This window comes from Pelophylax lessonae (genome assembly GCF_965119305.1).
Source record: "Pelophylax lessonae genome assembly, chromosome: 4".
Taxonomy (NCBI): domain Eukaryota; kingdom Metazoa; phylum Chordata; class Amphibia; order Anura; family Ranidae; genus Pelophylax; species Pelophylax lessonae.
Window position 1 is genome coordinate 455,390,120 of NC_138771.1, and position 13,630 is coordinate 455,403,749.

Below are 13,630 nucleotides of genomic sequence, written 5' to 3' on the forward strand. Positions count from 1 at the left end.
TATATTAGTCCATATGCAAGAGCCCTAAGACTAAAATAGTTTGTGTATACATAGCTGAAGGACTGTTTATAACTGGGCTTGGATCCAAGTAAAGTTGCAGCTAACCCATCTGATGTCAATCTGATATCTGTTTGTGTATGGCCGGCCTTACAATCTGAACGAAACTGCTTTGATTAGAAATGTGTAGGGAAGGAGAAAGATGTGACAGGAACGTCTTGCCAGAATGGGCCCTTTCCAAATGTTAATTATGACCCTGTCCTCCTTGCAGCACACTCTCTCTCTCTCTCTGTTCCTTGTGTAGAATTTGGAAAGCTGTGTGGGAAAAAAAATCTTTGCAGAGCGACCTCCTTGTGGAACTGACCGCTGACTGATGGAGGCGAATGAGAGGTGGGAGATTCAGAGATCTAAAGGGCTAGTCTGTGCCATGACAATATCGAGGACCACTCATCACATCCCGTGTGCAGGTTCTCTATGATCGTCTCATCAGGACCGGACACACACAGTAAGTCTTTTATTTATTGTTACCTTTGTCATCCTGGGACAGTTATCAACAGGAAACCCTAACCAACCGCAATATGTTGTTGCTATGGTTAACCTTCTTTAACAAAATGCTAGTTTCCTGGCTGCAACATATCACAGACTTTGTCTAAATATGCTCTATGCCAGTTGTGGGTAACTGGTTTAGGCAGGGATGCTGTTAGAAATCACAGGGCCCCATACAGCCTACCTGGCAGGGCCCCCCTCCAATATGTCAAGACAATATTTTAACTAAAAATACACGCGGACACAAACATAACAGAGAACCTGTGTGAATTAGCCCTTTTTAATATTTTTTTACATTTAAAAAAAAAAACATTATAATTTTTTTTAAAGTTTAAAAATGTTTACATTTAATTTATTTTACAATTTTTTTAAATGACTTATTACAATGTTTAATTGTTTTTTTTTCTTTCTAATTATTATTTTTTTACAGGGCAGGCAAGCCTGCAGCGCTGCGGGAGGGCGGGGGGATGGCACAGTGAAAGGGGGGCACATGGGGAGGTGGATCAGAAGCAGGCAGAACAGGGTGCAGCGCTGCGGGAGGGAGGGGGGATGGCACAGTGAAAGGGGGGCACATGGGGAGGTGGATCAGAAGCAGGCAGAACAGGGTGCAGCGCTGCGGGAGGGAGGGGGGATGGCACAGTGAAAGGGGGGCACATGGGGAGGTGGATCAGAAGCAGGCAGAATAGGGTGCAGCGCTGCGGGAAGGTGGGGGGATGGCACAGTGAAAGGGGGGCACATGGGGAGGTGGATCAGAAGCAGGCAGAACAGGGAGGGGGGTCGATGTCGGAGAAGCAATTACAGGAATGATGCCCTGTGTCTGTTTCTCTCCCTGCAGCAGCTGAAAGCTGGCAGGAGGGGGAGAAACTGGCTTTTGGCTGCTTTAGAGAGCCGCACAGGGCTTCCTTCTGTAATTGCCCCTCAGCCCGACCACACTGATTCCCCATGATAGTGGAGCCCCCCTGTGTGCCTGGGCCCCCTACAGGAGAACTGGTGGTCCCCGCCTATCAGCGGCCCTGGGTTTAGGCTATGTTCACACTAGCCCTCACTGTACGTTCCGGGTGGGGGAATCACATAAATACCCACAGCCTAATCGCAATCATTTTGAACGGCACCCCCACAAATCTCAGCACATTTGTGGGTGGGGGAACTGCAGGGAAATCACATGGTCCAAAAGACCATTCAATTTCCCTGAGGTCGCATTTTTGAAAAGGTGCATGCACCTTTTTTTAGTGGAAATGTAAGCACAGCAGCCCATTCATTTGAACAGGCTGCGGTGCCCGCGCAAACACGGCCTACATAAAATGCGGATATGTGAACCTAGCCTAAGGGTAGATTTAGATGTGCGTCTAAATCTCCCTTGCCTCCGATGCCCTAGGCAAATTGTGGGTGTGACAAACGGTCAAGAGGGAAAAGAACCGCTCAAGTGAGGGGATAGTTCCAAACACATCCAACCCAGGTGCAGGCACGGATCCGCAGTCCTGATAGCAGCAAATGGAAGAGCACAAAAAGCCGCACAACCAGTTGAAGATGCAAAAAGTTAAAATCCAAATTTATTTTGCAGGCAAAAAATTGTGGGTGTGGCCAATTGCGTAGCAGTGGGAGGGGCTTAAGGGATAGGGTAAACAAAACCCAGACTTCCATGTACTCATAAAATATGCTTTGATTGCTCAGCCTACCTTAAAGAAGAACTTCATTAAAATAGAATCTTCATTAAAATAGTCAGAGACTGCATAGCAACCAGCAACTGTTGAGATAATGAAGACTTTGGTGAGAAGTATACAATGTACAGTATTGTGTATATAGTGCAGGAGAGTGTAATGTACAAAATGCAGGAGACAGGAGTATGTAATGTACAGGAGACAGGAGTATGTAATGTACAGAATGCAGGAGACAGGAGTGTGTAATGTACAGAATGCAGGAGACAGGAGTATGTAATGTACAGAATGCAGAAGACAGGAGTATGTAATGTACAGAATGCAGGAGACAGGAGTTTGTAATGTATAGAATGCAGGAGACAGGAGTATGTAATGTACAGAATGCAGGAGACAGGAGTATGTAATGTGCAGAGCGCAGGGGACAGGAGTGTAATGTACAGAATGCAGGGGTCGGACTCTGCACCACCCACCCCCAGCTCTATCCACCCCAAATGCCCATCCCAGCTCCATCCACCCCCCCCAGCTCTATACACCCCAAATGCCCACCCCAGCTCCATCCACCCCCCAGCTCTATACACCCCAAATGCCCACCCCAGCTCCATCCACCCCCTCACAGGCTCTATACACCCCAAATGCCCACCCCAGCTCCATAACCCCCCCAAGCTCCATACACCCCAAATGCCCACCCTAGCTCCATACACCCCCCCTAGCTCCAACCCTCCCCCAGCTACACCCCCCCTCAGCTACATTCACCCCCTTCCCAGCCTCCCATCCCAGCTCTATCCATCCCAAACACCCACCCCAGCTCCATATACCCCAAATGCCCAACAAAGCACCATCTACCCCCCAGCTCCATACACACCAAATGCCCACGCCAGCTCCCTACACCCCCCCAGCTCCATCCACCCCAAATGCCCACCCCAGCTCCATACACCCCCTCCCCCAGCTCCATCCACCCCAAATGCCCACCCCAGGTCCATACATCCCTCCCCAAACTCCATCCACCCCCCCAGCTACATTCACCCCCTTACCAACCTCCCATCCCAGCTCTATCCATCCCAAATACCCTGCCCAGCTCCATATACCCCAAATGCCCAACAAAGCTCCATCTACCCCCAGCTCCATACACACCAAATGGCCACCCCAGCTCCATCCACCCCCCCTAGCTACATCCCTCCCCCAGCTCCATCCAACCCCCCCAGCTTCATACACCCCCAAATGCCCACCCCAGCTCCATACACCCCTCCCCTAGCTACATCCCTCCGTCAGCTCATTCCACCCCCCCCCAGCTACATTCACCCCCTTCCCAACCTCCCATCCCAGCTCTATCCATCCCAAACACCCACCCCAGCTCCATATACCCCAAATACCCAACAAAGCTCCATCTACCCCCCAGCTCCATATACCCCAAATGCCCACCCCAGCTCCATACACCCCCCCCTGGCTAAATACTTCCCCAGGTCCATCCACCCCCCCCCCCAGCTACATCCCTCCCCCAGCTCTATCCACCCCAAATGCCCACCCCAGCTCCACACATCCCCCCGGTCCATCCACCCCCCCAGCTACATCCCTCCCCCAGCTACATCCACCCCAAATGCCCACCCCAGCTCCATACACCCCCCCCCCCCCGGCTAAATCCCTCCCCTAGGTCCGTCCATCCACCCCCCAGCTACATCCACCCCAAATGCCCACCCAAGCTCCATACACCCCCCTGGGTAAATCCCTCCTCCCCCAGGTCCATCCATCCCCCAAGTCCATACACCCCCCCAGATACATCCACCCCAGCTCCATACACCCCCCCCCATGGTTAAATACCTCCCCCAGCTCTATCCACCCCAAATGCCCACCCCAGCTCCACACATCTCCCCCGGTCCATCCACCCCCCCAGCTACATCCACCCCAGCTCCCCACACCCCCCCCGCTAAATCCCTCCCCTAGGTCCATCCATCCCCCCAGGTCCATACAACCCCCCCAGCTACATCCACCCCAAATGCCCACCCAAGCTCCATACACCCCCCTGGCTAAATCCCTCCCCCAGGTCCATCCATCCACCCCATCTCCAAACAAACCCCCCCAGCCTACATCCACCCCAAATGCCCACCCAAGCTCCACACAACCCCCTGGCTAAATCCCTCCCCCAGGTCCATACACCCCTCCCCCCCGGTTAAATCCCTCCCCCAGGTACATCCATTCACCCCAGCTCCATACACCCACCCCCCCCCCCCCCGCGGCTAACACCGCAGCAAGAGGTAGGGAGTTCCAAAAAGGACACTAACCTCTCGGAAGAACTAAGGGAGATCCAGAGAGATCGCAGAGACCTCAACTCCCGGGTCCCGCTGCACCCGCCCGCAGGTCCTGCTCGGGCTCGGCACTTCCTGTAATCATCATGTGTCAGGGGAAGATAACTCCGCGGTCGCCTGACACAGACGGTAGTTAAAAAGTGAAGGAGTGAATCTCGCTGCAGCATTAACTACAGTCTGTATCAGGCGGCCGCGGAGTTCTCTTTCCCTGACAGGTTCCTCTGATTGTCCCCCGCTGCAGCGATCGCGGCCGGCGCAGCAGCGCTGAGACGCAGGATCGGGAGGCGGAGCTCTGGGAGGAGGAGGGGGGAGCAGAGAAGACCGGCCACATTTTCCGGGACTTCAGCCCGGCTCCTGGGACCGCGGGACTCCTGCCAAATTGCGGGACAGTCCCGCGGAATCCGGGACGGTTGGGGGGTATGGGATTGTTCTCCAGAGGCTACTGACAGGCGGTGAGGAAGCAATGCGACGCCTCCTCACTGCCTGTTTTAACCCTCTTTGTGCCGACAATATTGCCGCAACATCGGTTGTGGGGAATTTGTGGTGCTTCCCCATTGGCTTGCATGTGACACATGTCGGGTCAACTCTGTCAAATGAAGCATCGGATTGCAAAATGAAGCATCGCATGAAAACTTCCCGTTCATGCAGCTTAACCACTTTACGCCCGCCCACCACAGATATACTGCGGCAGGCAGCCGCTCCTGGGCAAAGCGACGTAGGTATACATTAGGGAAGATCGAACGGTTCGGGTTGACCATCGGTTCGGCCCGAACATTGGGTGTTCGAGGTTCGGCCGAATTTAGAACTTTTTGCCCAAAAAGTTCGGAATTCGGCAACCAGAACCGCCCAAAATGCAATGCTTCAGGAAATGGGCTTTAAAAGCCCATGATTGGACCAGAACCATTAGCAAAAGCCAATTGAGGGGGCAGGAGAATGCTAGGAATGTGATTGGAGTGACTAGGGGGTCCCTAGACCAATCATTAGTGAATACGCCCCCCAGTATATAAGATCGCCCCCGCCATATTCCTAGCATTGTTATACTGGACATGGAAGAGAGTGGAAGCAGTTCTGTTAATTTTACTTTAAAAGTGTCATTTAGCTATTTTTAGTGTGAGGAAAGGGATATCTAGTGTAGTTAGAGTGCTCCTTTACACTTAAGTTAGCTTCAAAAATGTAGTTTCTGTAGGGAAAGTGTTAAGTTTAAGGGGACCGTAGTGTAGTGTAGGGTTAACTGGCAGTGACTGCTATGGCAGGGTGACAAAACCCTTCCATAGCAGGGTGACCGCTATAGAGAAATGATCATTTCTCTGAATTGCTTCGGCACACCCATATGGCTTCTCACCAGCCAAGCATTTTTTATGCTGCAGGGGCTGCCACTGCCAGTGCTTTTTTGAGGACATGTTTGATGTCAGACATGACATCTGAACATGTGTATAGGGGGTATATATAGACATATATGTCTGAATATATACCCCTAGACATATATAGGTGTGATAGTAGCTGAAATATATGCTTGCGCTAATGAAATAATTTACAGTAATATATTTCTGCTACTATCACACCTATATATGTCTAGGGGTATATATTCAGACATATATGTGTATATATACCCCCTATACACATGTTCAGATGTTTTGCCTGCCTCAAAAGAACCCCAAAAAATGCCAAGAAAACGCTAGCGTCAAAAAAAATGCCCAGGTGTGTTTTTGCTGGCATTTTTTGGGGGGTTTTGGAGGCAGGCAAAACATCTGAACTTGTGTATAGTGGTGTATATACACACATCCATATATTTATATACACACCTAGACATATATAGGTGTGATAGTAGCAGAAATATATGCTTGCGCTAATGAAATCATTTACAGTAATATATTTCTGCTACTATCAAAACTTTCAGCTCAGGGGGTTAGCTTCTCTCCTCGGTTTTCACACCTTGCCAGTTTCAAAGCAGGCATTTTTTTGGGTTCTTTGCAGTCAGGAAAAACATCTGAACTTGTGTATAGTGGTACTGTGCACAAGTTCTGATGTTTTGCCTGCCTCCAAAAACCCCCCAAAAAATGCCAGCAAAAACACACCTGGGCATTTTTTTTTTGACGCTAGCGTTTTTTTTTGGCATTTTTTGGGGTTCTTTTGAGGCAGGCAAAACATCTGAACTTGTGTATAGTGGTGTATATACACACATCCATATATTTATATACACACCTAGACATATATAGGTGTGATAGTAGCAGAAATATATGCTTGCGCTAATGAAATCATTTACAGTAATATATTTCTGCTACTATCAAAACTTTCAGCTCAGGGGGTTAGCTTCTCTCCTCGGTTTTCACACCTTGCCGGTTTCAAAGCAGGCATTTTTTTGGGTTCTTTGCAGTCAGGAAAAACATCTGAACTTGTGTATAGTGGTACTGTGCACAAGTTCTGATGTTTTGCCTGCCTCCAAAAACCCCCCAAAAAATGCCAGCAAAAACACACCTGGGCATTTTTGACGCTAGCGTTTTTTTTTGGCATTTTTTGGGGTTCTTTTGAGGCAGGCAAAACATCTGAACTTGTCACTTGGTGGGTGTCACACCGACACCATTGGAGTATATGATTTTTGTGCACTGAAAGTGAGATCCGGGATTGGCCCCTACACTCATGTGAAGTGGTGGGTTTTGGAGGACACTATCCCTGCACAGCTAGTCTGTTCAGTGATGGAGAGGGGTCCTCCCACCCCTACGTTTGTTGCTTTTCCTGGAGGCAAACTTACACTAACTTAACACTGCTAGATAACATCTTCGGGGTGCAGTACACCACTGCAGCCGCTAGGTGGCGGCAGCAAATGATAAACGAGTGGGGATTGTTTACAGGTTCCCACGGCAACCAGCAGAGGCGGGCCCCACATCGCATCACAATCCCGGAAGTGTGGTGATACGGGTCCCGGGGCGCAGAGTGGCGTGCGAGCGTCCTGAGACCCGGAACCAACGCCGATGCCGATCGGGAGGCATCGGGAGGCTGCGGACACGTGTGTGCAACAGGGGGAGACAGTCACACTGCCGATACCACTGCAGCGTGAAGTGGGAGGACATGGACCGGCAATCATGGCGGGGTATGTGCGGACTGTGTGCAGTCTCCGTGAGTATTGTTAACCATCCAGCTTCCTGTTGATAAATGCCCACTCGGAACACATACACACCAGTAAAAGTAAAAGTAATAATAACAGTCATCTTAACGGGTCATGTGTCCACATATGCACACTTTAGGGTACAGAGTTCCTGATGGATGCTATATGATCTCTAGGTCAAGAGGAACAAGGGGTTAACTTCCATCTAAGGCTGAGAGAGCCAATATCAGAAGCACTGGATGATCCCGCCCACCTTCTCCTGGGGGGAGGAGGGAGGGAGGGGGATTGAATTGATGCAATTAAAAGTTGTCATATATAGTTGTGATCTGCACGTGGTAAGACCAGCTCTGTGGAAGGGGGCCTGACCCCCGAAACGCGTTAGCGGTCCTGACTGAAGGACTTGTTCCAGTTCACACATGGTGGATTCTTGTAACATGTTTTTATCTCTGCGTCTGTGAGTATGCATTTGGCATTTTTTAATTAAACTATTTGCAACAGTGACCACGGGTAATGCACTAGGTGTTTGCGCCTCCTCTTCTTTTTTTTTCTATAAAACATCTGAACTTGTGTATAGTGGTGTATATACACACATACATATATTTATATACACACCTAGACATATATAGGTGTGATAGTAGCAGAAATATATTACTGTAAATGATTTCATTAGCGCAAGCATATATTTCAGCTACTATCACACCTATATATGTCTAGGGGTATATATTCAGACATATATGTCTATATATACCCCCTATACACATGTTCAGATGTCATGTCTGACATCAAACATGTCCTCAAAAAAGCACTGGCAGTGGCAGCCCCTGCAGCATAAAAAATGCTTGGCTGGTGAGAAGCCATATGGGTGTGCCGAAGCAATTCAGAGAAACGATCATTTCTCTATAGCGGTCACCCTGCTATGGAAGGGTTTTGTCACCCTGCCATAGCAGTCACTGCCAGTTAACCCTACACTACACTACGGTCCCCTTACACTTAACACTTTCCCTACAGAAACTAAATTTTTGAAGCTAACTTAAGTGTAAAGGAGCACTCTAACTACACTAGATATCCCTTTCCTCACACTAATAAATAAAAATCAAAAAATCTCTTTTTTTTTTTTTTTAATTTTTCAATAATTGGCTTTTTTATCAAAAATGACAATTTTTAAGAACTTTTTTTGTGTGATTTTGTGTCTGGGGGGTCTAAAATGTGTACCTGTGAAGTTCCAGCTCTGTAGCATGTCCAGAACCAGAAAAAAAGATCATATAGGTGTTAAAGGAGGGTCCCACATCCCTGTTCTACTGAAAAATTTTCTTTTTTTTTTTCATGGTTCTGGACATGCTACAGAGCTGAAACTTCACATGTACACTTTTTAGACCCCCCAGATACTAAATCCAAAGTCAAAATCAAAAAATATCTCTTTTTTTTTTTTTTCAATAATTGGCTTTTTTATCAAAAATGACAATTTTTAAGAACTTTTTTTTGTGTGATTAATAGTTAATGGGGCATGACCTAGAACCCTAGGCACTTTTTAGGGGCATTTATTGGGTTTTAGGGCTTAAACATTGTGTTTTTTGATTACCGAAGTTCGGGTCCCATTGATTTCAATGGGGTTCTGAAATCCGAACCGAACTTTTGGGAAATTCGGGTGTTCTGGTCGAACCAAACTTTTCAAAAGTTCGATCATCCTTAGTATACATCGCTCGCTCTCAGGAGGCTAGGGGGCAAGCGCGCGCCACTTGTGGCACGCTCCTGCTCGTCAGCAGGGAAGCCGATGCAGCAGGCAGGCGGCTGCGATTGCCGCCTGACACCCACGATCGTTCCCCGCTGAGAGAGAAGAACGGTCAGCTGTTGTAAACACAGCCGACAGTCCTTCTCCCTGCAATGATCATAGAGCCCATGTGATCCTTCTATATAGGATCACATGTCTCTATGGTCAGTTCAGAAGCCCCGCCTCCCCACAGTTAGAATCACTCCCCTAGGCTCACATTTAACCCCTTGATCACCCATAATGTCAACCTATTCCCTGTCAGTGTTATTATTACAGTAACCGTGCATATTTTTTACCACTGATTACTATAGTAATGTCACTGCCCCCCCCCCCCCCAAAAGTGTCAAAAATATCAGTCAGGGGTCCGATCTGTCCGCCACAATGTCTCAGTCCCGCAAAAAAAACGCAGATTGCCGCCATTACTAGTAAAAAAATAAATAAATAAATAAAAATGACATAAATCTTTTTAGTAGACACGATAACTTTTGCGCAAATCAATCAAAATACGCTTATTGCGTTTTTTTTTTTTTTTTTACCAAAAATATGTAGTAGAAAACAAATTGGCCTAAAATGTTAAAAAATTTTGATTTTTAAAAATTTCTTTGATGAAAATGTCATAAAGCAGAATGTGAAAAATATTGTTATTTTTTAAAATTGTCGCTGTTTTTTTGTATATAGAGCAAAAAATAAAAATTGCACAGGTGATCAAATACCACCAAAAGAAAGCTCTATTTGTGGGAAAAAAAGGACATCAATTTTATTTGGGTTCAGCGTTGCACGACCGCGCAATTGTCCGTTAAAGTAACACAGTGCCAAATCGCAAAATAGGGCCTGGTCATTCAAGGGGGCAAATCCTTCCGGTCTTAAAGTGTTAAAGGGGGGGAAGGAAGGTTAGCAGAGTAGCAGGCAGAAAAAACAGGGCTGCCCTCCAACCGCTAATGTAAATAAGGCCTTAAAGTGGAAACATTTTTGTTTTTATCTTGACTAGAGTAGAGTAACCCCATAGGGTATTTGTTGCTGACTGTGTCTGGCTGGGGAGATTTACCTTCATGTCCTGTCTTGTAGATGCAACAGAGAACGAAAGAAAATCTCAGAGTGAGAAACCCCATATTAAAGTATTTGAGAACATTCAATGCTATAGACACCTTATAATACAGTTATAACTATGCAGGAACTATACCTTCTTTTGCTTAGTTCCAGAAATTATCTTTCCTGACAGACTCCATGGCAGCATACGTTTGGGTAGTCCCGCCTCCACTCCTACCCTATAGGACCCCACTCCCATAAATCTTTGCTCCCTTTCAGCATCCGTGTTCTTTTTTTGTCCTCCTCCATGCACCTGTTTGGTGCTGAATCCCTACGAATATGGTCGTTTTATATGACGCAGGGTCGTTTGGAGTCGGCAGGACCTGTTTTCCCAATAAGCCCTTGCTGCTGCGGGGTATGGGATGGGCAAGTTGAAGAGGAGCCAAGAAGTGCCTGACAAAGCGGGTTGGTAATGGCATGGCCGATGACCCCGCTGTGGTGGGTGGCCTCATTGTATTGCCCCAACGCTGGAGTTGTTGTCCTGGTCTATGGCTCTAAAGTGTCCCTGGTGTCTAGTGCGACTGGAGGGGTAAGTGTTTTCTTTATTTTATCCCTTTTTATTTCATACCTGGTGGTCTAGCGACTGCCTGGTGGTCTAGTGTGCGGCTCTTCGCTTTGTTCACAGTCTTCCTGGTGGTCCGGGAGGCTCTGTGGACACCGCGGAACGCTATGCGTTCCATCTCCGCCGTCCTCGGACGCTCTGCGCATGCGCGCCGACTGACCGAGAGCGAGGCCTGGTTCGCGCATGCGCAGTAGAGGCGAGTGCGATACTCGCGCATGCGCAGTGCGCCGCTACCGTGACGTCACGGCCAGCGCCAAATTTAAATAGCTGTCAGTTCCACAGTCGGTGGAACTTACTATATATCAGGCTGCTGAACTCAGGCTGCAAGTTCAAATCCCTAAGCGACCACCACAGCCTGTAGCTGTTCCCAAGAGCTGACGCTCTAGTCCTCAGGTATGTGGGGTTTCTTTTATGGGGTTTCCTTTATGAGGTCATCATGTCAGCCCTTTCTAGTATACTTATGTGCATTATTTATTCCAGTGGTTCCTTTGCTTTATGGACCCGTCACCGCTCCCCTGTGACCAGCCCTCTCTTAGGTGAGTGCAGGGCTGCATGAAGGGGGGGAGCAGGATGTACGGATGGGCGCATTACTGTATTGCCTTATGTGTTTTACTTTTGCAGCTCCTCTTCTAGGACGGAACAACCGCAGGGCACGCGGGAGGATCGCCATGCTAATCCGCAGCATCACCGCTCCTCCTCCAAACATGGCTCATCCAAGTCCAGATACCGTAGTAGAGACCGGTCACCTCCCAGGTCTTCACGCCAATCCAGCGAGACTAAGTGCTGGGGCTGTGGTATCCGTTTACTGGACGGTGGATCACTATGCGACTCCTGTTATTCCCGAGCATCGAATGAAAGGGGAAGATCTGACCAACAACTCGAGTCTATGGTCAAACGCATAGTCAAGGATTCGCTGGCTGATTTTAATAGACGTCAATCTCCAGCGCCAGAGCCATCAGTATTTCCAGTTAGAGAGACCACTAGCGGAAGAGCCCTTGAATCCTCTGAACCTAGCCATCCCTCGGTATTCGAGTCTGATAGCGATTCGGATCAGGATGAACCAAGTTTAGGATTCTCTTTCAATTTGGTTCCACCTTTAGTAAAGGCCGTCAGAGAAACTTTAAACTGGGAAGATCCAGTAGTTTCGGCCCCGAAGCAGAGAAAACTCTTTAAACAGCTGAGCAAGGAACAGCTGAATTTCCCATTTATTCCTGAATTAGGAGAAATCATAACGGAAGAATGGAGTAAGGTTGAGAAAAAGAATTCTATGATCTCAAAATTGGCCAAGCTCTATCCATTCAAGGAAGAGGAAGTCAGACATCTGGAAACTCCTCCTCTGGTAGATGCGGCTGTCATGAGACTAGTGAAGCACGTAACTTTACCTCTTGAGGATACTGTTTCCTTCAAAGACCCGCTTGACAGGAAAATCGACACGGATTTGAAGCGTGTCTATCTTTCAGTGGGTGCTGCCTGTAAACCGGCTTTGGCCCTGGCTTCTTTGTCCAAAGCCATGGAAGTGTGGGTGGACAATGTGGATGATTCCCTCAGAAGCTTCTCCGAGGATGCAGCTAAGAACTCTCCTATCCAAGAGTTGAAACTGGCCTCAGCTTTTCTGGGGGAAGCGTCTATTGATGTTATTCGCCTGTTAGCCCGGGGAATGCTATCATCCGTTACGGCGAAGCGTGCACTTTGGTTGCGCCCTTGGTTGGCTGATCCTGCTTCTAAGCAGGTGTGGTGCCGTATTCCCTTTGAGGGTTCGTCCCTCTTTGGGAATAAGTTAGATAGCGCCATTTCCAAGGCTACTGGTGGTAAGTCGGGCTTTCTCCCCCAGGATAGGCGTCTTCTGGGTCAGAAGAGGCCACCTCTTAGAAGACAAAATTCTGATTGTGCCAGGGAGGCACGCAGTTGTAGGCCAGGGAGGGAGTTTGGAAGAAACTGGAAATCCAGGCAGTCTTCCTTTCGGAAAGGCCCCAAGACCAATACGTCTGGGGATAGAGACACGACAAAGTCCTTTTGAGATTGGGCCCGCTCAGGCCGGTCGGGTGGGAGGTCGTCTCCTTCACTTTCGGCAGGTCTGGGCGGCCTCAATCCGGGATACTTGGGTCGTCAACACGGTCTCTGCAGGTCATTCTTGGACCTTCACCAGTATTCCCGGAGACAGATTTTTTCCTACCTCCCTTCCTCGGTCAGGCGACAAAAGAGAGATTCTCTTGTCCTACGTAGACTCGCTAGTCACTCAAGGAGCAGTGGTTCCAGTGCCAGAATCCGAAAGAAGACTCGGAGTGTACTCTCCTCTGTTCATGGTGCGCAAGAAGAGCTGCGCCTGGAGACCAGTGATAGATCTGACGCATCTGAATGGCTTCATCAACGGCGAAAAATTCAAGATGGAGACTCTATTCTCCATTCAGCAAGCCGTTCAACCAGGAGATTGGATGGTCTCAGTAGACCTGAAGGATGCATACTTCCACGTACCAGTGTCAACAGAGTTTCAACAATATCTCCGATTCTCGGTCGGCCAGCGTCATCTACAATTTGTATGTCTCCCCTTCGGGCTTTCCACGTCGCCTCGTACCTTTTCGAAGGTCTTATTAGCGGTGGTAGCCTTGATAAGAC

At 48.4% G+C, this 13,630-nt stretch overlaps 1 protein-coding gene across 3 annotated transcripts in view; it reads left to right on the top strand.

Annotated features, from left to right (window-relative positions):
- The first annotated feature begins 316 nt into the window (after nt 1–316).
- LOC309552113 (cationic amino acid transporter 2-like) overlaps nt 317–13,630 on the top strand; it is a 251,702-nt gene continuing 238,388 nt past the window's right edge. The window contains exon 1 of one of the 3 annotated variants that reach the window (XM_082252917.1): nt 317–502. In XM_082252917.1, the coding sequence (XP_082109043.1) occupies nt 472–502 (31 nt within the window). In that variant the 5' untranslated portion in view covers nt 317–471. The remainder of the gene's footprint in view (nt 503–13,630) is intronic. The other 2 variants (XM_082252913.1, XM_082252914.1) reach the window with 2 other exon arrangements.